This window comes from Lutjanus erythropterus, chromosome 19 (assembly GCF_056507025.1).
Source record: "Lutjanus erythropterus isolate fLutEry1 chromosome 19, fLutEry1.hap2, whole genome shotgun sequence".
NCBI classification, from domain to species: domain Eukaryota; kingdom Metazoa; phylum Chordata; class Actinopteri; order Lutjaniformes; family Lutjanidae; genus Lutjanus; species Lutjanus erythropterus.
The window spans coordinates 14,938,390-14,963,870 of record NC_139335.1 but is presented as its reverse complement, the minus strand read 5'-3'; the positions used below and the strand labels follow the sequence as shown (position 1 = coordinate 14,963,870).

At 39.7% G+C, this 25,481-nt stretch overlaps 1 protein-coding gene across 1 annotated transcript; it reads left to right on the top strand.

The window, feature by feature from the left end:
• Window positions 1–9,614: 9,614 nt before the first annotated feature.
• LOC146309498 (transcription factor Sox-8) lies at window positions 9,615–13,378 on the top strand. Its single transcript, XM_084745257.1, has 3 exons — window positions 9,615–10,292; window positions 10,681–10,916; window positions 11,067–13,378. The coding sequence occupies exons 1-3, from the start codon at window positions 9,877–9,879 to the stop codon at window positions 11,819–11,821; spliced, it is 1,407 nt and encodes a 468-aa protein (XP_084601383.1). The 5' UTR covers window positions 9,615–9,876; the 3' UTR covers window positions 11,822–13,378.
• The last annotated feature ends 12,103 nt before the right edge of the window (window positions 13,379–25,481 follow it).

The following is a 25,481-nucleotide window of genomic DNA, read 5'->3' as shown; positions in this document are numbered from 1 at the left end:
TATGTGCTTGACAAATGTACACATAAAGTGTTCTCACATATGTTCTCACTGGAGTCACTACAGAACCAAGATGCCTACTGACAGAGAGTAGATCAAAGATTTACAGGCACGCCCTGGGAAAACTAGAGAATGACTTAACATAATTCTTCCCGACCTGCTACCGCAACAGCTTCCAAAACCTGACCGTCCATAATCTCCGGTTCATATGAACATACAGAACTATCACACGCCTCACAAAACAGTTATGTGTCAGCGAGAAAACACAGCAAATAATCTGGAAACACTTGAGCTCTTTTTATACTCCTGACATTAAAAACGAGTGTGGCTGAAGGCCAAACACACCCTGAGACGTTCTGGACTAATTGTTTCCTTCAGTTTCAAACAGTCTCCCTTCAATCTATTCAAAACTCCCTTCCCTCCCTCCACACAGTGCAAACCCTCCCCTCCACCTCTCTGCCTCGACTAATAGGTTTAAATAAAACCTGCAATTGGTCCAGTAAACCCCTCATTATGGTGTTTTAATAGAATGAATTTAGGATAGTGCGGGGTCAGGGGTCAATGGGAGGTCCTAACACACAGCAGCTGTCTTGGGGGTTGGACTGTGATTAGAACCAGTGGAGTCAAACATCCCCGGGTCCTCGACCTCACTAAGTAGAAAACCTGGAAAATACATTTGGCCACAGACCAAAATGGAAAACATCCACCACTCAACTTGCAGGAGGGGGTGGGATGAGTAGGGATGGAACAGAAAGGAGGAGTGAGTACATCCATCACTGAGAGCTCACTTTAATGTGTGTGTGAACCTGGCTGGAAAATCCTCTGAATATTTTCACCTAAAGATGTAACAATACCAGGTCCTATAACTTCACCTGGGGACTCATCCCGTCCTATCTTAAGTTTCAAAAACAGGATAAGACCAATCTACCTTTCACAGAAACTATTCCAAAACTCATGACTATATCCTGTCCTATCCAGACCATGCATGTTATATCAGCTTAAGAAATCCTAACTAGAACTCTATCCTGTATTTATATTTAGAATGCATACAAGACGAGTCTATCAGCATTCATTGACAATGGCTGAATATTTCTCTTGTCACTGGCTAGCTAGCCCGCTATAATAGACAAGGAAAGACAGGCATTCAATTTTAGCTTTGATGAGTCAAAGGAATCAAAGTTCCCACAAAATAGCTTGCAGAGTGCTCATTGCTTACGTGTTACAGAAGGCCTGGGAAGGACTTGTGGGAATACGGTGAAGTACTGAGGTAGTTTTCTTGTTGGGTTTGGCTCCCAGCTAACAGAGCTAATGGCAGTTACAGTACTTAAGCAACAATTCAAGCTACCTTTCCATCAGGAAACTACATAAGTGACCACAGTCTGTCGGATTCAGAGACGGTGTTTTGTCCTGGTGATTGGCCTTATTCACTGGAGGGCTGCTGAGCCCAGTTATGTTGTCTGCTAATGGTCGCTAGCAGTCATGGTTAGCTAGTTTAGCAACAAGTAAAGCTCAGGAAACTCCATAAATGACCATGGTACTGTATTTCCTGGTGGTTTCATAGGCTGTGTTCGTCCTGGTGGCTGGCCTCGCTCACTGCAAGGCTGCTGAGCCCGGTTCCCTTATCTTTCCACCTGGAAACAACCTTATTACTATTTTCCCTGTCCGTCTTGCGGTCTGTGTTTGTCCTGGCTTGTCCCGGTGATCGGCCATTTTCACTGAGAGGCTGCTGAGCCTGGTTCTTTTTCCTGCTAACAGTAGCTAACAGTTAGCTACTTTAGCAATGAGTAAAGCTGTCTGAAACTTTGTGATTAAATCCAAGAGAGTTGAAGATGAGCAGCTGGAGGACATCAAAGAGGAAACCATATTAGATACTTTCCTCATAAAATATGATCTAGTAACAACCAAGTGAATAAATTTATAAAGTTGTGCTTGAGTACAGTGAGGCCAGGCCCCAGGAAACACTGCATTCTAGGCTGGCGAACGGGTAAATAAGAAAGCATTTCATTGGATGCAAATTTAGTGTATGCCCCTTAGTGCAGGATAACAGTTTTTAATTGTTTAATTGAGTAATTCATGTGGAGTAATTGATAAATGAATGAAAGGGTTCTGTCTTTTGAAGAGTCTTCTTTACAGGAGCAGTGTTTTGTGTGTGTTTCCGGTTATCTAAGCAGTGCTCCAAAATACATTTTTCAATATTTCTGTGTCACCAAGTCAGGTCTCCTCAGTGTTTTTGCCTTCAAATCTCAAGTCAAGTGGAATATCCTAGAATATAGAAAGCTTTGGCAATATATATATATATATATATATATATATGGCACAGTACATATATGATAAAAACCTGGCTTCATAGGAACTCTAATGTGTCGAGAAGGAGAAGAAACCCACAAATTAAAAATTAATTGTCTTGGCAGTCAATATATACCCAATAATACATGGTCTAGAAATCATATTTTGAGTTATTTTCCTTTGCTGTCCTAATTTAGGATTCCTAACTTAGAAAATTCATCAGTAAGGATGATTCTGTAATAGCTAAATTCTGATTCTAAGAAAATATTGTTGTTGTTTTTTTTCCCCTAAATTAAGTTTGGAAACATGTTTCTCATACCAAAAATCCTAATTGTCATAAACTGAGATAAGAGTGTTTTGGACCTTGGAAAGTTTTTGTAATAAAACTCCAGGGTTGTAAAATATAGGATTTTCTGGTTCGAGATAGCCTGAATGAAACCTATATCGTTGCTTTCCAGATGCATTTGTTGCAACTGTAAATTTTGCCCTAATTACCTTCTTTCTGAGTGTGTGAAACCAAAGATAGAAGTGGTCTGGTTGATGTGGTGCAGGGGTGAAATATGGCTTGTTAGCAGCCCAGGAGCATGTTCCACATGTGGTTAGACAGTGGTCGGGATCGTCTGGGTGAGAGGGAGGGCATGCCAGTCTCCGCAGTTCAGCAAGTTTACACTGACTCAGTGTGCAATCAGTGAGATTATTTAACAGAATGAAGGGCTGCTGTTTGGGTTAGGGTTAGAGCCATGTGGTGGCTGCAGAGTTTCCAAAGTTGTTCCTTGTGTGGAAATTTTTTTATAAATTCTATCAGGATTCTTGTGGTGCAGAATTCATACATCATGCATAAACATAGGGATTTAAATATTAAAAATGGTTTACATCCAATATACTATTGGATGCACTGCAGACATTTATCCAGGTTTGTTTGTTCATGAACTTGATGACCGTTATGAACTCCTCATCAGGTTCACATCATCCTAACATATGTAAAACTCTTTTCTGTATTGCAGAGTGCTGTGGCAGTTTATGCCAATTTAACTGCTCAACACACTCCGTCCAATAACTTGGCCAGAGTGACGAAATGTGCCTAAGTGTATTAAAACACAGAAGCAGAGACCAAAGGGGGCAAGATTCCTGTGGGTGACTGCGTAATTTAATTTTGTATGCACATTAGAAGCCAGAGAGTATAATTTACATGTAGGGTAGAAGCGACTATGGCCCAGGAGAAATGGGCTAACATGCTCTGCTCAGGCCCGAGAAAAAAAAAAAAAATCTGAAAATCTTTACCCTGGTTTTTCCTTTGAGATGCATCTTGCAAAAATAGGAAAATTAAAACCTTCCTTCACTCTTCGGGACACTCAAGTTCATGCGCGGTTACCTCTCCTCCGTTGCTCCTTCCTTTTCTAATCAAGAAGCCCAGAGCCCACAAACTCTGGCCAGAGTTTCTCCCCACAATACAGGGAGGCATGAAGAGGGACGGCTGGAGTCTGTTTTAAGTCTGTCTCCTTCTCTCTGCCCAGAAACACAGACTGTCTCACTGCTTGGTAGGGCTCGACAGCAACCGTCACTCACATGTTGGGCTCATTCTGATTCATCTACAGAGTCATTCCACCTGAGATGAGGTGATGGGGAGGAGTCCTTCCCTTAATATTTTATTTAAATGAACAGATTGTTTTACTTAATAGCTTCATTTCACGTGTTACCACAATGCCTGTTTTGCTTTTTGCTTTTCATTTGACTCTATTAAGTCTGTACTCTCTTATGCAGAGATGGTGTGCAATCTTTTGTGCAAATATTCCAGTTTATTGACATAGAGATGGTTGGGGTGGATGGACGGGTCAAACCATACATATTCAATTCATACAACTAATCTGCTACATGTTGAAGGAAACGTAAAGTCGACTGACACACATTTTCAAATAACATAATGAGGAAATGTTGTTAATTTACTTATATGGCAAGTTTCAAATGCTGTCACTGACCACATCAATGAAATGACAATGTGTTTCATTTGTTTTCCGCTAAAATGGGAAACCTTGACTATCCAGTCATAGAGACGACATTAGTCAAGTCAGCAGTGGTTTGAGACATAAGAGTTTTATTAAAATTTAACCAAAAGCACAAACTTTCCCTAACCTTAAGCAGAGTGCTTTTGCGTCTGGAGTCTCGACACACTCCGGACTCTGGTATTAAACTTTTGTACTTTGTTCACCCTCCATCCACCTCAACAGCTTCTCGTAAATGTAGTCTTTCATTCACATGAAGAACATGTGAACATAATCCAGGCAGGAATTACATTCTCACCACAACATAATTATGAAAACAAATTCTTCATATACAAACATAATTTCAAGAAGACAGGGTTGGTCAAATATAAAAAGGACTTTCACCCAGGAGACCGCAGTTTGTGTTTACTGTAAAACTAAAAGTGAATGTAGAATTATTTTGACTTTAATAAAAAATAAAACTTATTTATATCACATATATCACAAGTATTTTAACCCAAACAATGATGTTTTTCTAAACCTAACCAAGTAGTTTTGTTGTCTAAACCGAACAAAACTGTGACTGTTTCACATCGTTAACCACAACAAAGATCACCATGATGACGAAGGTTACCTGACAACTGTTGCTATGTCCAAAATTCCAAATATACAAAAGTGCAGCAGACTAAACAGCGTTAAATGGCATGACATATGACAAACTTAAACGTGATTTTGCAAATAAATTAAGCTTCTAAAAAAAATTTGATTGAATCAACATCACGGAGAGTCAGATGACCTAGAGCTATGTCTGACGTAAGATATGTATTATAGGATTTGTAAAAAGTTCAAGCTATGCATGGTGCATATTTGGTTCATTCATTTGGTTTGGAAGTTTAAACAAAGGTGTTTTACGTAATCTGCTGAAGCTCGAAATACACGCCTCTCCACACGCTTTGAAATCATCTCTGTAGTTCTTTCTACCTTCTCCTTAGCTTTCTATCACGCGAAATGTTCTTTAAAAAAAGCAATCTGGCAGGTTGAACGTTTTAAAAGTGATGTCATCAACGACATGCAGTTTGACAGGTTCGATGTGTTCAAGTCAAAGGAGAAACCTCGGAAAAGTGGACCTTGGTCCGGAAAAAAAAAAAGCTGCAATAGTTGCAATATCACTCGGCGATATCCGTCATAGATGTGAAAGCTTGCATTGGCTGCATACAGGCTCAAACTATATTATTAATGTGCACATTAATTGCATGGAAAAAACATGCTCTGTTGTGGTGATCTTAAAAATGAAATCATGTTGTATTTAGTTATGATCAACCTACGGCTATTTAAATCATATTCAAGCATGCTTTGTTTATTTTTTCCGATAAATGTAAACCAAATGAAGCACTTTTTGAACTATCGCACACTGCTTTGATTAATATTGATTTGTTTAGTTGTTTGTTTGTCTGTCGGCAGGGTACCTCAACCCCGACGACAAGATTTCAAAGAAATTTAGTGGTGAGACAGGACTTGAGCCAGGACCAGTTGATTCACTTTCAGCTGTGATTGGGAACAGGGATTTCCAGCATTTAATGTGATACACACACACGCACACGCACACACACACACACACACACACACACAAAGATTTAATTGCAAATCCAAGGGGAACTTTAAACAGATCAGAAAACCAATTTAATTTATATGTAAGTGACAGAAATTATGTTTTGTGTGTTACAGCAAATTGATTAAGTAATGTAGGTTTGTAGCTACTTTCTAGTTCATGAACACTAGTCTTAAGTCAGGTGACTGTAGTTAATCATCTAAGATAAACATGTAATATGAACTCTCATATCTAAGTCTGTGGTTCAATAAAATGTCATGTTAAGTTCAGACTTGTTTGAGCCCTGACAAAAAAATCTACACTTCTACATATCTGAGTCCCACACATGCATGAATACACACACGCACACACAGAGTAAATACTTTTCCATGTGTGGAGCGGGACAAGAACGAAGCCAGCAGAGTCATTCATGTTTGACAACTATCTGCTGTCCTGTCTGTCTGGTCACACACAAACACACACTCTCTCTCTCTCACACACACACCCACATGCACTGAACTTGACCCAGGCGAGCGCTTCGACAGCAGCTGTTAGAAAGAGGGCGACTCGGGAACGACCAGAGGAACACTTTCATTTTATGGCTTGAGACAGAAATTTTCAAGAAAAGAAACATGTTTACATACACTGAAAAAGAGAATTGTTGGACCAACTTATAAAACATTACTTCAATTGGTAACACACGAATGAGGTTTTTCAAATCAAGTTAACAAGTTATGTGAGCACACTTGCCGTTAGTCAGATGCACTTCTAATCTAATCTGACTGCATTCAAATAAACAGTTGGCATTAAATCAACCTAAATTTAAGGCAGGTCAACTCAATTATTTGCTTTAGCCCTTTACTCCTTAACAATCTAATAGTGTGGTTTGATGTAGCATGGTAGTAAATACAGTATAGTATGCTTAAAAAGTATTTTGAAATAGTAACTTGTATAAGAGTTTTTATATAACAATAATTTATTTAACTACAAAGTTTATTTTTGTCTTAAGCTTCTTTCTGAGTCACCAAGAGAAAATAGTTCAACTGCAGGGGGAAAAATCCGAAAAAGACATGGACCTCATGAGGTCAGACACGGAATACTTAGAGAAACCTGACTGATGTGCTTTTACTGAAATAAAAATGGCAGGAGAGATGGACGGACGTTCTGCCGCTGTCAGAGGAGTGCTGACTAAGATTGCACCATGCATGAGAATAAATTACAAAATGATAGATTTTGTGTATATCTCTCTCTATAATCTTTATATCCTCTTTCAAACTGATGGTCTGAATTATTCACTAAACTTGTCGCCATTGTCTTAATTTACATATTAAATATTTTGCCTTTAAAAAGAGACCTGTGGTTATAGGTAGGTAATGGACTCAACCACTGTGAGGTATTTGAAGGGGGTGGGGACAGAATCTTTCTAAACTTGAAATCCGGTTGTTTTGTAATTAACACAAGTGATTTGTCAAATACTGAATCTCACTAACTATCATTGATTAGACAGTGAGGACACGGACACAGTGTCTATATTTTAATTTTGCTCAAACAATAATAACAATGATTTCTCATGACAATTCAGTAATCCCTAGATATCGGTAGGGACATGTCTCTACTGTCCCTACACAATTCTACCCTGTTGTTCAAAACGCCGCATTACTTCTTTTACAACTGAAATACACTTTCAGTTCACTTTCAGCCTATAGTTAATAAAAACAAACAAAGAAACCTTCTTACCTTACTGTGCCTTTTTCTTTCTCGCTGTAAACTCTGTTTCTATTATTCCAACATTACACACTCTCTTCTCCCCTCAGCCACCTGCAGTGTGCTTCGGACAAAGCAAACTGCCGTCCAGCACAAACATACCTTGTCTTTTCATAGGGAGGCCGGTGATAAAAATCACCCCACAATACAAAGAATACAAAGACACCTTTAACAGAGGCAGTGATTCAATCTGCCCGCTTATCTCCTCTGCTCTTTGTATTGTCAGTGTCATAAAAAGTCAGTGGTGGTGGGAAGTAATATATGGATCACAAACAGACTGCTGGGACAAGTTCCTCTTCTGAATTTGGAACATTTATCAAAGAAGTTGGAGGTTTTTGTTGTCACACATTTTGGTCAGAAGTGGGCTCAGTATTTGTTTCAGAGTTGTGATCATTTGTTTGGATTGAACAGACACATATTACAGGCTTAATATCACACACTGAACCTGCCTGAAAAACACTGATGAATGATGGATGATTATAAGCAATTATTAAATATTGTGTCACACCTGAAGAAAGAAACTCAGCCATCATTCCTAACTACAATGACAGGGAGAATCACTTTGCAGTCTCTGTGACAGTTTGCTATAATTTGCAACCCTGTTGCAAATTAGTTTGTAAGGAGCTTTGACATATTTGTCATTTAATGTTTAGTCAAATTAACAAGAGTGTACACGTTTTGAGACTGTAAATACTTTACACTGTTCTCTGATATCCAAGAGGATGAAAATCTGAATATAAATCATTATTTTACTTTTTGCAGGCCACATCTTATTCTGATTCTGTTGATTCCTGTTTAGATCAGGTTCACTTGCAGCCAGAGTCAGATGTTAGAGGTAGAATCAGTCTGATTCGTCCGAGCTGTTCATAAACGCATCAGAAATACAGTTTGGATTGGTAGGTTGGTTTCAGGTTGGTAAAGTGTCCTGCATGCAGCAAAATAATGAGAAAATAAGGAAATTCAGGCAGAGGTCAGGGTCTCAGATAGACACCACCACACACTTCTAGCTGGTCATGAATATTGAAATGGAGCAAATACTTATATGAGTCTATATATTGTTTTTTTTTAAAGAAAAATTTGGCGTGTATTTGTATTAGGCGTGTATTTGTGTATTAACCTCAATCTTCATCTCAGTAAGAAATTACTTTTCAATAAAAAAAAAAATCTACCCATGACATATTTATTATCTCTTGACTATCCTTTGACAGTACAGTATCAAAATTATTAATTCATAATTGATTATTATTATTATTATTATTATTATATATTGTAACACCAACATATTTTTAAAGAACTAAATCCTGTATGTTAACAATAATCTTAATTCTTACCTATTGTGTTTCACTGTACTTTATTCTTGATGTTGCACTTAGATCTTGCACTGCTTTATGTATTTTTAAGTTTCGTTGCACAAATTTTATCCAAATATTTTATCCTTTGCATTTTTTGTATGTTTTCTCATAATCCATTGTTTTAAAGTTTCATTCCTCTTTTATTCCTAATGCCTGCCTGTGTATTAATTTATTACTGTGTGTTTTATTGTTTTGTCTTATGTGTAAAGCATTTTGTGAAGCTTGTTTTGATGAGTGCTATACAAATAATCTTTATTATTATTACTCTTGATAATGCAGTATTCACCAAATGTTATTTTTAAACGAAGTGATGACTCATACATTCAAAGACATTTGCTTTATTTAATAATATACTAATAAACTAAAATAAACTGACTAATAATCATCCAACATGCTTTTAAACATATTACTAATTTCTGAACTCATGTAATTTTCTAACAGCGGCAGAATGTGTTTGTCACACAACGTGCGCATCTTTAATAAAAACACAAACTGTGTCACCCATGCAAAAAAGAAAATCATTATAATAATGAAGGTCACATAAAAGCCTGAACCAATGACGGAAAAGTGGTGATTGCTCCAGCCAATCCCAGGCGGAGGGTGGAGTGACGATTTTAAAACTCCCAACTCAAGTTGCTGTAACGTGGAGCTCCTCAGCTCACATTGTGGACCACAACTTTCACGACTGCACCTCCCATGACAGCCTGTGAAAACAAGCCTGACGAAGACAAACAAACAGGGAAACTGAAGGAAAACAACGGACTGGTATTGTCAGAAACTGTGTGAGGAATTTACCGTGGCGCACCGTGCGTAAAAGACGCACTGGCTGCTCCGCTGCGCGCTTGAACTCAGTGGTAACATTTGCTTTTTTTTTTTAAATAGAAGAGTTCATTTTCGGATTTAACTAATAATGTTAAAAATGACAGAGGAGCATGACAAGTGTATAAGCGAGCAGCCGTGCAGCCCGTCGGGCACAAACAGCTCCATGTCCCAGGACGAGTCTGACTCCGACGCCCCGTCCTCTCCAACGGGCTCCGATGGCCAAGGATCGCTGCTCACCGGCCTGGGCAAGAAACTGGACTCCGAGGATGACGATCGGTTCCCGGCATGTATACGGGACGCCGTCTCTCAGGTCCTCAAAGGATACGACTGGTCCTTGGTGCCCATGCCGGTGAGGGGGAACGGATCTCTGAAGAGCAAACCTCACGTCAAGAGACCCATGAATGCGTTCATGGTTTGGGCGCAAGCGGCCCGCAGAAAGCTGGCGGACCAGTATCCACACCTGCACAACGCCGAGCTAAGCAAGACTCTGGGCAAACTGTGGCGGTAAGGACACATTATTTATATTAAAGATAAATGCAAGGAGAAAGAGAGTGTGAATTAATTTTTTTCAAAGGAAATTAAAGGTCATGGATACACATTTGGACATCAAATCATTTTTAATTATTATATTAACTTAACATCTTTGGCATATTTATATTTTTTATATTTTCTATTTCTATTACATGGAAATATAAGTTTTACTAAATTTAAAAAAGTTTTGGTTTTGGATTACATGATTGAGAAGAAATTAAAGTAGGAAATTAGATCTTTTCTTCTGACTTCCTGACAATAAATAAAAGCCTAGAAATAACTTCTAATAATGTTATCGTTTCATTTTTGTTGAGTGTGACAGCATACGTTTTAATATTTCCTCTTTTTTTCCCCACCGTAGTTTGCTCTCGGAGAGTGAGAAGAGGCCGTTTGTAGAGGAAGCGGAGAGGCTTCGAGTTCAGCATAAGAAAGATCATCCAGACTACAAGTATCAGCCCCGGCGACGGAAGAATGTGAAGCCAGGCCAGAGCGACTCCGACTCAGGAGCAGAACTGGCACATCATATGTATAAAGCTGAACCGGGAATGGGAGGACTGGCGGGGATGACTGATGGACACCACCATCCTGAACATGCAGGTATGTTGTCAGATTTAACACAGGAAATTATGTTAATGACTTTTAATTTAGGAATAAATCCTTTGCTGAAAATCCGCAGCTGATTCAAATCATCTTGCTTTTGGAGTGATGTGCCCTCATTTTTATTTCTGATGTTTTTTTCCTTTTCAGGGCAGCCCCACGGTCCCCCTACACCACCCACTACTCCCAAAACAGACCTGCACCACGGGGTGAAGCAGGACCTGAAGCACGAGGGCCGTCGTCTTGTTGACAGCACCAGGCAAAACATCGATTTCAGTAATGTCGACATCTCTGAGCTCAGCACTGATGTCATCAGCAACATGGAGACCTTCGACGTGCACGAGTTCGACCAGTACCTCCCGCTCAACGGCCACGCCTCGGGCTCCTCCGCCCTGCCCTCAGACCACAGCCACGGGCAGCCCCCAGCGCCTGGTGGCTCTTACGCTTCCTCATACAGCCACGCGGGGGCCAACGGGTCAGCGTGGAGCCGCAAAGGCACCATGTCCTCCTCCTCCCCCTCCGCCGGCGAGGTGGGCCAGCACCGACTCCACATTAAGACGGAGCAGCTGAGCCCAAGCCACTACAGCGAGCACTCCCACAGGTCGCCCTCGCACTCCGATTATGGTTCCTACAGCAGCCAGGCCTGCGTCACCTCGGCCACGTCGGCCGCCTCAGCTGCAGCGTCTTTCTCCAGCTCCCAGTGTGACTATACTGACATCCAGAGCTCCAACTATTACAACCCGTACTCAGGCTATCCGTCCAGCCTCTACCAGTACCCTTACTTCCACTCATCCAGGCGGCCCTACGGCAGCCCCATCCTCAACAGCCTGTCCATGGCTCCTGCCCACAGCCCCACTGCCTCAAGCTGGGACCAGCCCGTCTACACCACGCTGTCTCGGCCTTAAAGGGGACGAGAACCAGTCAGTTCGCACCAGAGACTCATTCAGATCGATGCACTACTAATGAAGGAGAGCAGGTGGAGAAAGGGGGGTGGTAGGCTACCTGTGACCGTTTGAACGTGAAACAAACAAAAGAAAAAAGTGCCTGCTGATTTTATACAAAGTTCTATCGTTGCGATGAAAAACACACTTGTACAGACTTTTTACACAAAGACAAAACTGTGTTGTTGGTGAGCCAAACTCCTCCATGAGGAAACGTCGCCTACGCCTACATCCTTTACATCCCACCATCTTTCCAGTTTAAGACTGCACGTGACTGTGTGCACACTTGAGGTAAAGCAAAAGCCCTGCCACTGAGTTGTGTAGGAGAGGAACGCTTTGGCTCGATTCTGTCGTGAAACAGATGGAGGAGCAGATACATTTGGAGATGGGACCAATTATGTGAATTTGCAGGAAAATTTACATTAATGGCCAGAGCTATATCACAGCACATTCGGCCATTTGCATCAGTGGATAAGTCTTAACTAAATGGCTCATATGAATCTTATAGTGTCATTTTGGCATAAAAGTCTTATATGTATTTATGTTCATGCTTTTTTTTTGTTCTTAAGTAGATAAACACATGTAATGTGGGTTTGGTTATTTACAGTACTGTTTGGCTTTGAATGAAAATAAGGTAAATGAAGTGAAGGACAGTACAAGTATAATAAGTTTTATATCATTCCGTTGACGACCAATTTTCCAGTAACATCTCCATTCCAAACAGAGCAAACTGAGCTGGACCAACAGACTCGCTCAGGACAGAACAGGTGTCTGAAAGCTACGCTTGGCAAATTGCGATTAGTCATGATCTAGGGTTAAAGGAAATGGGGTAAAATAACACCACACACTCTGAGTGACATGTCAGCTGTATACGTGAACGGACAACACACGGGTACGTGTACAGACATGCATCCCTGTGTGTGAGTGTGTGTGTGTGTGTGCGTGTGTGTGTGTGTGTGTGTGAGGGAGGGAGGGAGATGAAGTGCTTCTGTATGTGTTTCCATGGGAGAAAGATACATATCCCATGACATAATACACACCAAATGATACTTAAGCAACTATTTAAGGTTTGTCTGTTACTCAGAAGAGGATGTGGGGTTTAAGAAGGAAAATTAAGAGTGTGTGAGTATTTGTGCCCATATTTATCTCATCAACCATCAAGTGCCAACTCACTGCTGCAGTCTCTCGCGCAAAACGTTTTTGTGCCTTCTAATGCTTCTTGTCAGTATTTCAACACGATGAAATTGAATTATTAACAAACTTCAGGCAGCACACAATCAGTAATCCACACCAGAAACTCCTGCAGTTTTAACCTGATTATATCTTTAATTTGATATCATTCCTTACAGCCTCGGTTTGTCATGTTCTGAACAGAACTGTGTTTTGTATATTATTCTGGTGTATAATTTTGAGTAAGGCTGTGAAAATTATTGTTGTTCTATTAACTAGAGTTTCATTCACACATGCACAGCTAACCCATTCGCTGGCCATTTTTTAAAAATAAAAGATACTTTTTCTTGATATTTGTCTTTGTCGTCCTTATTTGCATCCATATTTAGTTTGTTCTTAAATATATTTGGAAACAGTTTATGAAAAGAAAAAAAAAACAGGGTTTGGGTTAAAGGTTTGCCTTTGTGCTGGATACCAGCTGGTTACATCAGCCTTCTTGTCAAACATCTGTACTGTGAGCTCCAGCTGTGAGGGGACACCAGTGAGACCTTGAGGGAATTATTCTCAGCTCTTATCTCGCCGTAGTGACAGTAATTAAACCTTCACTGTACATTTAATTGGGTGCTGCTTGAAATCAAGTGGACGCATAAATCTATCAAACTAGCACAATGCAAAATAGTTTTTAAAAAGTTAAACGCTGTTTTGCTGTAGAGCTCATAAGCTTTTCATCTTGTCAGGGTTTTTAGAGAAATATACAGCTGTTCAGAATTAAAAGGACACATGTTGCAGTAAACTCTCGTGCTCTGGTGCCACTCTTGGCACCTTCTGACCTTACAGGACGTTATTCTACCAAAATAGTAAAGTTCAGATTTTTTCGTTAAACAGCCAACACGAGAGAGGAATGAGGAGAGATCCCGTCTCCTCTGGTCCGGTGGGTAGAATGCTCAAGTTGGCCCTGGCATGCATGCCAAGCAGCCGTCCCTAACCAGCCCAGGGAGAAGCCAAGTGCCAGGGCCGCGCTGCTGAATTTTAATGATTCATTATGCTGTGGAGGGGCCCCATTGTGTCCCTTTATCCGGAGAGCTAGAAAGGAATTAATTGGACAGAAAATGGAAGGGCAAGGGGAACTGACAAGCCATTAAGAGGGTCCTGAATGGACGATTAGATGCACATGGGGGAGGATTTTTTCTCCCCCCCTCTTCTCTGTCTCATATCGCAAACAAAAAAACAACAAGAACGACCACAATGACCACCAGACCAAACTGTAGAAATCATATCAGCGCACATAATCTGTAGATAATAAAAGAAGATAATACCACAGCAGATGGGGTGTGGGTGGCTCAAGAACGACTTGTTGTTTTTCTTCCCTCAAAGTCCTTTTTTTTCACCAGTGTTTGCCAAATACTTTCAGGAGGAACTCTTGAGAAAGAACAGGAGTGAATAAAAGTGAGGCAAAAAGGCTCTTCAGGGTGCTTGGGTCCTGTTTCCCTGGAACTTGTCCACAGTTTCTGATTGGACCTCTTGAAAGCCCTACTGTAAATAGCTGAAAAAACTGAAGTGCAGTGGAAGTTACATCAGCACAGTATACTGAATGAAGAAATGAATGAATGAAGGGACATTTTTACACTGCAGTTGCAACTTTGTCAGAGAAGAATTGCATGTTCATGGACCTAATCACATGCCAGGTACAAAAACAGTGCACTATAACACTGTACATACATAAAATACACACATAAAATCTCACTCCACACTCGCATGCATGCAGAAATTGGAAATAAAATATAATTTACAGTAATTTTAAGTCTGCCGCATTGAGGCTGTGTTACATTCCAGCTGTCACAGTCATTGTTGATGTTGAGGAAGGGCGTTATTGGTCAAAGTGGGAGTCGCGGTCTTGGACCCGGAGGACATGAGGGGGAAGCGAAATGAACCCAGTGAAACTGGTGCTTCCACCACCTGACCACATCCCATTGTTAGGAGCAGGATAACTCGCCTGGTAATAGTCTCATCCTGTTTAATGAGCCTGGCTGACTCAGGCCGTGTTTCGGGGAAAAAGAGGGAGCTGGGAACTGTGAAAACTCCGAGAATGCAAGGCTGATTTGCAAGGGAAATGAAGTGGACATAAAGCATGGTTATTGCCCGCTGCTGAATCTGCCCAGCCTGATTCCACTTGATGCACTGAGTCTCTTTTAAGTTCTCTGAGTATTCATCTCACATACGTCTCATGTCTCATCACTGATGGCATTTTATTTTGCCTACAAGTGAGGAAAATATGTTCCTTATAACACAAGTTTTTTAACAGATGAAGTGGTCACACTTTATAATAACCATCATGAATAATTGGTAAATTTATTGTTAATTAAACTTTAGTTAGTAGTTGTCCTGCTGTTGCAAAACAATAAAGTGATAATTGGTTATTAGTTTCATTCACTTAATACTTAGTTTGTATCTATAAATCTATAAACATAGATTTAGGTAACATAAAGTAACGTAACGTAAAGTAACATAATGCAACGTAACATTACCAAGGTAACTATAGGGGTAATATTATTATTATTATTATTATTATTATTATTATTATTATTATTATTATTATTATTATCATTATTATTATTATTATTATTATTTATTAACTATCAGATTACTATTTATCAATGAATAGTGATACCCATAATGCATACAACTAGGTAATGCCTAGTTTAACTAGTTTATTCCACTATGAAATCTGCAAAAACCTGTGTAAAAATATAGATAAAGTCAGTATGACCCACTTGTTTGCTGCAGTGTCTTGCGCTGCTTCCAAAGCAAACACTAAATTTTAGCCGCTCCACCCAAGTAAATGACTTCCTGAGGCTTATTTCGCCTTGTCTCCCTGTTCTTCTCACTAAATAAAGGAGTCTATTTTATTATTGGTGTCTCCTGTGTTTGCTGGCATGACCCGGCCAAGCAAAACACAGAGGGGAGCAGAGTGCCAACACTCCTCACTCTCGAAATGCCACTAAATTGATGCTGGCTCCATCGAGGTCACCTATGATTGGCCAGCAGTGCTTACATCAACCAGTTCTAGTGAGGATCTGACGCTGGCTTTAACCAGTTCAGCTACTTAGATGGAAAGTAAACTGTTTGAGAGGAAAAATAGGAACTGCCTTATAGTGTCTCAAGGTACAAATCCATTTTGAATTTTTTATTTGGTTTAAAGGAGAAATCTATATTATTTTTAACTTTTGACGTCAGTTAGAGTTAAAATTAATTCCAAATATTTGCTGAATGATTAAGTGTCTGCTTAAAAGTCCTAAGAAATCAACAACAATCTTTCAGAGGGAATAGATGTTTATAACAGTTAAAATGAGAGAAATGTTAAAGGAGTCTGGCAGGCGGAAAGTGACTGAATTCAAACCTCAGAGTGTGTATTTTCAGAGCAGTGAGCTTTGGTTTTCAGGATAATGGGCATAGGTTCACATTGAAAGACAGTTGACATTAAACAGCTGATCAACTTACAATGACGGACTCGTTTTTGTGTGTTATTGTTAAATTATCTTGCAATTATGTTGTGGTCCTGCAGTGTTCCTGCAGCCTGACTGAGCTTCTTTGTGTCTGAGGGGAAACAACTTACTTCAGCCATAGACTGTATATTAAATAGGATTTCAACCTATTTAATATATAGTCTAAGTCTCCAACTCGCAATTGTTATATATTGTTCCTTTAAATGTCAATAAAGTTGCAGCTTGTTTGTTTTTTAAGGATTGAAATGTTTCCTCTTAAAACACAAGGGATCGATGAATAAAGCTCTTTGAAAACTTTGTAATCATAAAATCTAAAATCTGGTGCTTCAATCAGGCATCGAAAAAGAAATCCATTTTGGAGTAAATCTGTCCCAGTGGAGCGAATGATTATGGTTGTTTACTGAAAAGATAATCAGACCTGGGTATAAAACTATTTGCAAATAACTCTGTTTCCGTGTCTGTTTCAACCTGCTCGCAGTGCCAGATGGGGAGGGATTACTGCACCACAGAGAGTCAGAGAGTGTCAGGTTACTTCTTCTACTTTTCTGATTAATGAAACTTTCTCGTACTCATTATAAATTTCACATTTGGTAAAAGTCTCATTTTTAATATACGGATAAAAGCATAAAAACAAAGGTTGGATATTCTTTTAAAATAAATATTATTTCACCAAAAGTGGGGTTTATCAGATTTGTGAAATGGTGATAGTGATGGTGTTGAAGACAGGTGGAGTGTTACAATTTTTTATCTTTATTTTTTTCGAAATTGAAAAAAATACAGCAACAATTTGACATCTGGTCATGTTCTGTTCTCTGAACAGTTGTCCACAGTCTTTCACTTTCTTTTTTCATTTGTTCTCTCCTTTTCACTTTTTCTTGGCACATCTCAATTGTGAATGGGGTGGCAGCATAGCTGCTCATCTTCTTTCCACAGCTTTAAGACTTGTTGATTAGTAACTATGGCTGTGTTTTCATTGTCACAGCTTTCTGCTTTTGTTGAACTGTGGCACGTTTCCACCGTCATGTACTTTCTCCATCTTTACTTGAAGTTATCTCATCGCAACCTTTTTCCCTTCACACTTCCTGTCTCCACACTCATCAGAGAGAGTTTACTGTCCGAGGTTTTAGTCACAGTGGAGAGACTTCTGCTGATTGACAGTGGTTAACATGATGTTTGTTCTGTCTCCTTTGAAATTTAAAATGAAAAGCAGCAGAGCTTTTGAATCTATATGTGAAAATAATCTGCAAATTGCAAATAAGAAGCCATCGGGAATCTTAATATGGACGTTAATTACACCTCGCTGTGATTTAAAGTGACATAAGTGGGGGACTTGAGAGTTATTGAGACCCACAACCATTAATTCAAAATTGTTGTGTCAATGAGGGAATCTGTCTTCTGGCCAGTGTAATTAAGAATGATGAATTAGCATATTACTGCCCCCCCGTACACACACACACTCACATTGTTACCCTGCCCCACAGCCTCCAGCACCCACACAAGTTGCACTCTGCCGTCACCGATGAGACAGAGGAGAAAGAGAGACTGAGCCACCAGCATGTGGGATCCTGTAAGACCCTGGAATGTGAAGTGTGGGAGGAACATTTGCCACAATTTTTTTCATGCTACTGATGCACAGAGGTAGAGGTAGAGACGACGCAAGAGGAGAGAAGAATGGAGGAGGGAGAAAAAGTCGACAGAATACGGTGAAGAGAGAGGAAAGAAAGGGGATGAAGAGGAAACGGGCAGAGGGCTGGAAGTCTCACGTGGAAGAATAAAACTCAGGCGCGCTTTATTTTACAGTACACTAATAAGACAAGCTGTACTTTGTATTAAATAAGACTAAAAGTAGAAATAATGCTCTTTATGAGTCAGTATGAGACTCCTTATCTGCATTATCTGCCTACACTATTAGAATAAGTCAGTGCAGTCACCCATAGACAAAATATTCCTCGGCCTCTATAATTTTGTTCTTTTCTTGGTAGATCTGGTTCACATATTATTTGTGAATGAGGAAGTAGCAGATATGTGATTTTACTTTAGTTTACAGTATAGCTCTGTTGAAATGTGTCCCAAATTACCCTCTAATAAAGTCTTATAAGGGTCTAACAGACCAGAGGTGGGAGACTTGATTCACATGACCTGGCTTGAGTCAGACTCAAGTCGTATATTTGAGGACTAGAGACTTGCTGAACTAATGTTGACAGAAGAGTTGACTTGACTCTGACTTGAGTTCATGACTTGAAACTCAACTTTTTTCATCCCATATTTGCATTTTTTTTAGAAATCAAGAGAAGGCACATTTTGGTTTTGAAGCATAATTGAGTGATTTCTGCAAACCTGGCAACCCACTGGGATGCAGCAGACCAGCACAGGCCGATGTAGGTAGAGGGCTATGCACTAGGGATTAATATTTCCCCCGAAAATGAGACATTTTCTACCTCAGGAAACGAAGCACACTTTAAGTAAAACTTTGGCTACAAATACCTTCTGAGAAAGTCTAAAAAGGGTCTAACTGTGGGAGATAATACACTTGAGTTTAAAGTACAGTTCTATTATAACATGTCCCTCTATTTAAATCTAAAAAGGGTGTGATACTGTCTAATACACAACACATTATTTCTAGTTTTTGTCTAATTTTATACAAAGAATGGCTTGTTACGTCTTATTAGTGTACTGTAAAATAAAGTGCAACCAAAATGTCTCCCTTATTCCTCTTGTTTGCGGAGTTGCTTTGGCAGAGAGTGCAGCAGGGACAGCAGGACCAGAGTTTTAAATGTAGCTCAGTGTTGGCAGAGCTGTGTGTGAGTGCACTCTGTGGGAGCACCAAATTTTGTCGCCCAGCGCAACATGGCGATTCAGACAAACAAAAAAAAAAAAAAAAAGACCCAGCAGAGCCCATCAAAACTCATTTACCCTGCTGGTACATATATACCCCACAAGTCTGCGGTCGGATGTTCTATACTCAAATAAGCCTATACAGTGTAGTGCCATGAGGTATGCATTTTAAAACCATGTCTGGGATGCCACACTTTCTCTGGTTTCTGGGCCATACTAAAACGGACAGTACACCACAACATATTAGGTGACCATTGCAATATTTGTTTAATACGCATATGATCAGCAACACATGTCCATCCTCTCACACTTGATATCTTTTGTGGTATGACAAAGAGCAGGGGAGAGGGGAAAAAATAGGGAAGAGTTTGTTCTCCCATGTGGTTTTGGCCCGTTCTGGGGGGCTTGGAGCAACGCCAGTCTATCCCCGGTCCAGCCTTTGATATGGATGGGGTTCATTATGTAACTGAATCTATTGTCAAAGAATAGAACAATATGGGGGAGGTGTGTTGTGTGTGTGTGTGTGTGTGTGTGTGTGTGTGTGCTCATGGGACAGAGGGAACTAAAAAGCAAGTGGCTAAAGGGACATTTACACAACCCTCTGTCACCTTATCACAGTCCAGACACTGTGAAACACTCGTGCTCCCTAGTTTGGCTTTGAAATGAGCTGCACACTGTATTAACAGCAATGATCTCCAAACAGGTTTCTCACTTTGCAGTTGTAATGAAATGTGTTAGAGCAGTTAGCAACAAATCTTTCAAAAATTCATTCACTCGATTTTTTTTCTTTTTCTGTTCTTCTGTTCTCACTCTTTTTTTTTTTTTTTTTTTTTTTTACGTTTGCACAACTGCAAACAATAAGTATAAAACCTGAGCTGAATTATGGCACAAAATATCTGTACTTTCTTCTACTTACATTTTCAAAACAGACTCGTTACTTTGGTTTTAATACATTTGAGGGGGATTATTAAGATAGATGATATTCATACCCGGGTTGGAAGAGTTAATGTGGCTATTTACACCCTGGTGTATATAGCCAGGCATGGCAGAGACAAGCACCCAGGTGTCCATGGCCAACAATGCTATTTGCACCTGGAGTGTAAGTAGCCAAATTGGCTGTTTATGATTGCATGCTGCCAGAGATAAAACATGATCTTTCCCTAAATCTAACCAAGTAGTTTTGTGGCGTGAACCTAACCAAACTGCAAATGAAAACCAAAAATAATATTATCACAAACTGTAAATAACACGTCCCTTTGACACCTCTTTAAAAGAGAAGCATCAAACAGACTCGAACCTGCTCACCTCCTCCCTCTTATGCAACACAAGGCTGTCAACATTTTAGACTCACCACCAAACAAGAGAACTTGATCAGCTGCATTCAGTCAATAGATTATTTCTACAGGACCGCAACAAACACAAACAGAGGTAAAACAACCATGACACTGGCTTTCACCCTAATCTTCCGCCCTGCCGTTCTCCTGCTACAGCAAGACCCCCTTTTCCTGGGACTGCGGCCTCACAGCGAGGCTGAGACCGAGCATGGGTAGTGAGAGGAAAGCCATAGCCTTTTAGTGGTCTGCTGAGTTCATTACGGCTGAGCTATGGTGAGAGCAACAAACCTCAGCGTGGTTGCAGAGGTCACCCGCTGCACAATGCTCTGGCGCCTCTAACCCGACACTGCGTCCCTGACCGTCGCTTGCTCTCACAGACAAGGAGGGAGAGGGGGACATACGGGCCCTGAACTGTGGCTTCAGGACACTGGGACAGTGTCTGATAAGTGTCGCCACCGTACTGCAGAGCAGCAGTTTGCTTTGACTGCAGCAGCTAAATGCTGCCCTATGCAAATAGGTGCGGCAAGTTATATTTGGACCCACAGGAGCTGATGATGATTTGAATGAATGAAAATGAGAGCGGCGTGTTGGCTGTTTGAGGGTGAGATAGAAGGTGAAAGATACACATACTTTTAAGCTGTTGCTCGCTCGTTGCCAAATTTGGTGCTTCATGATGTGAATGATGCTTAATTGGCCAGACAGGGTTGAGTTACTTTAAAAATGTATTCTGATACAACTACTAATTACCTGTTAAAAACTGTAGTCACTAACTTAATCCAAGTTTCAAAATATTAAAGTAATGTAACTGAATTACTTTCCATTACTTATGGATTGCCTACGTACCAGATATGGGGAAATTGTTTAGCTTAAAAATGTTTTACGTTGATGTTTATTATTATTGGTTTATTAGAGGTTTGTCTAGCTGTTTCCTCATTGGTTCTGAGTTAATGCACATTTAGATTAACTGCAGTAATCATCCACATTTAAATGTACTTTCACACTTAGACAGAAACATAGGCTGGAGCTTGTGTTTTTATCCTCACAGCATTATCAATATCATTAGCAGTTGGTCTGTGTAGGTAATGTTAGTTGGCCTTACCTGTAAATATTTCTTGAAGGCAGAACTGTCTGATTTAAAGACAAAATAATGTTAAAATTTCCAACCAGTGAAGCATTTATTTGCTAAAGGCCATTATAATGAACTGACTGTAAGATTAGCTGCTTTCAGTAATGTGTGCTCACTGTGCATCAGTTTATTGATTATTATTTTAAAATGTATTTTAAAATCCTGCCAATAATCCCCATTTTTACGAAATGGATCTGTAACCTGATAACATTGTTTTTTAATGTAACTGTAATGGAACACTGTTACCTTTTTTTAATCCTAATTATGCAATCCATTACATGCGATCCATTACTCCCGAAGCCTAGAGGTGAATGACTCAGAGTAGGTAAATGGTCAGAGGTGGAGTTTGTGTCTGGGAGGGTCAACCTTGACCACAGACAGCCAGTAATACAAGAGCGGAGTAAGACTGGAGTCTGTGGTTTCCAATCCTCCTTTCTCTACTCTGTATTCCTTAAGGTAATGTTTGGCTTGGTCCTGCTCCATTATTTTCTCCCATGTCAAGAATCAATATGACAACAGTCAGTGCTCAGCGACAATTATATTCATGATATTTCATAGAGAAACAACAACCATGTTTGACAGCACTTTGTTGACTTTTCAGGAGGGCCAGGAATAAGCATTATGCTAGCACTCAGTGAGGACACCCACAGCCAGAACCCCAAAATATAAATGGCCTGGTGTGGGTTCAAAATCAACATAAACCGGAGATCAAATGTCCGCCTGTTCAAATAGTCATTAAGCAGCTTACTGTTTGTGTATTCATAACAAAACAAAAAAAAAACACTCAACAAAAAGATTTAATAAAACAATTTAAATCTCACATCTGATGTATTGCATGCTGGATGCTAAAATTCCCTCATGACTGTAGATAAAAGTCTCCCTTACAAGTCTCTCCTCAGTTCTTCAGCCAAGACTCAAAAGAAGGGACCTGCTTCCCCCACGAATGCTCCTTTGTCCAAGTCGTCCTACAAGCCATTTCCCATCATATGTTGCAACCCAGCAAGCTGCATCAATCGTCAGTAAAAGAAAAAAAAGTTGAAATCACCATTTGTCTTAGTGACAGCGGCATGATGTCACGTGGTTATGAAGTAATGGCAGTGTCAAATTTTAAAGGTCTGAGACAAACACATGATGCAGAAGGACAGAGAGAAGACCGAGCCTCCGTTAAGGGTGACGTAGTGAACTCTTGCTTGTGCCAGCAAGACAGACTATTCACTGTAACAGCTAATGAGCTTGAACTTTGACCCCCTGGCTAGGCAGGGGACCTGGTGCAAGAGTGCCCCTGGTACTGCCTGACTGTGTTTATGGGTTTCATGGAGGAGGAGGAGTGGGCTGGAGGGGAAATGGTAAAGATTTCCACTGAACAAGAATATGGTCAGACACGTAGCCTGAAATCATCTGATTACACAACTGCAGTTATTTGTCCATCAACTTTATGATCGGATTAGATTTCTTTTGTGCAGTTACTTTTTAAAGGGATAGTTTGGACTATTTGATTTTACGAGGCACGAAGTGAAGCAGCGGGCGTCTCAGTGTAGGAAGCTAATCAATGTACTGCTGTGGAGTGGTATCAGCTGCAAAACAAACTTTACCTAAAAATAAGAACACTTAAAAAAATCAGTTTTAAGTGTATGTTATATCTAGAATATTTTCACCACTTTATCTTTCTAATGGAAAACTGTTATATAAGCCAGATGTTGCTCTCATCAAACCAACCAGGTTACCACTGCCTCGATTCATTAGATTGTTCATGTTACTGTACTGCATCAGTGTTAATAATATATAAAGACACTAATCTGAACTATCCCTTTAACTTACTGCTGAATTGTCATCAACAGTTTGCAAAAGAAATATGTAAGAAACACACACACACACAGAGCTATCCAGGTAGCTATTTTCACTTCCTGGCAGTGTTGAATTTGGGTAGGTTGGTGTGCAGGGATTACATGATTGAACGTGAAAAGTGATCTGTAGTTTGGGAGGATGGCTTTTTTTTTAATAAAACAGACCTTTCACTGCTTTGCGGTGTGATATCCCTGAGAAGAGGTGCTCTTATTGCTGCAGTGGAGGGAGGCGGGGGACGACAACCAGATGGGCTAACTGGTTACTGGAGGGCAGAAATCTCTGCAGTGAGCAAATAATTTAAAAACACTTTTAAAGTTCTTGAAATTATATGAATCAGTGAATGGATAAGTAATTTTTTTAAATGTAGGTCTCATATATACAACTATTCCCAGCCCACTGGAGTTTACAAGACACCAAAAATTCATACAAACCAGGAGCAGAGAGAAGCGTGTGAACAGTAGAAGAAGCTCAGGAATAATCAACAGCTAAAGCATCAACGATCAGACCTTCAGGCTGTTAACAAAATGAATAAATCACTCTCAGAAATATTTACTGTGCAGCACTGGAAAAATCAGAATAAGCACCAATTAAATAATCTATCTCGCCTTCTTTTCCAGGTTTTTTTGAGACAAAGTTGGCAAACTTAAACAAATTGGAATTAAACAGCCATTCCAAGTTTTTTACTTATCCGTACGCCAGGATATTTCAGTGTTTTGTCGAACGACTACATGGAACATTTATTAACTCTTAAATCATCATTATAATATGTACAAGACAAAGGAAAATGGCACTAACTTTCCAATTCATCCAGTTGACACCATGATGTTTGGTAAGCTTAAGAAATTAGGTTATACAGTAACATTACATCCACAATACTCACTAGATGTGGAGCTGTGAATGGTTAGTGATGCTTCAGCTTGCAGTTGGACCCTTTGTTTCTGCAGTGTGGTGCATCCTAAGAAATGAGCTTTTCTCATTTTGTTTGGCATTTTGGCCTGTTAAAGATGGATGTAACTAATAACATGAATAACATCAACAATGCCATGATCTCTGTATGGTGCTTAATGGCACACATAAAGGTAATGATGTCATAATTAATGTAAACAGATTCTAGTATTGTCACAGTTTCCAGTACCACACAACAACCCTTTTTTTTAGATCAGCCCTTTATAAAAAACTTAATTATCTAACTGAATAATCTGAGGAATCAAGTAAAGTTTAATAGTGTCAACTTGCTGTCAGAGAGAAGAAAGACAAACTATCTTACAAAGCAAACTTTGCCTTTATTTCCCCAAAACAATTAAGAGAAATGAATTGCATTTAACTTTCCCATGTTTAAAAAAAGGAACTGATGCTCTACTAAGCAAATCAGCACAGATGCACACATCTCCTCCAGCTTTGACGCGCAGCATGCATGTATGCTGATTTCATCATCCAACTTTAAACCAATATGATAGTGAAAGGCGGTGTGTTAACTTTATGTGAAGTGTGAAAGTTGCAGAAAAGTTATTAATTCTAATTTTCAAGTAAATGCATGCTATGTCTTTATTTCTATTGTTGAAATTGCATTTAATTTTCTTAAGACATCTCAAGCTGTCCGTCATCTGTTTTGTAATTTGGAAGTACTGTTACAGTGCAGTGGTTTTACTGGTCTGGACCATTTGAGATCAAACTGGGCTGTATGTGGTCTAAATGAAACCCCTGATCTATAACATGATTTGATGTATCCGGTGTAAAAAAAAAAAAAGCTGGTTACGCTCACTTCACATCACTATTTTTTTAAAGTCAAACCTATACCCTATAATCTTTTA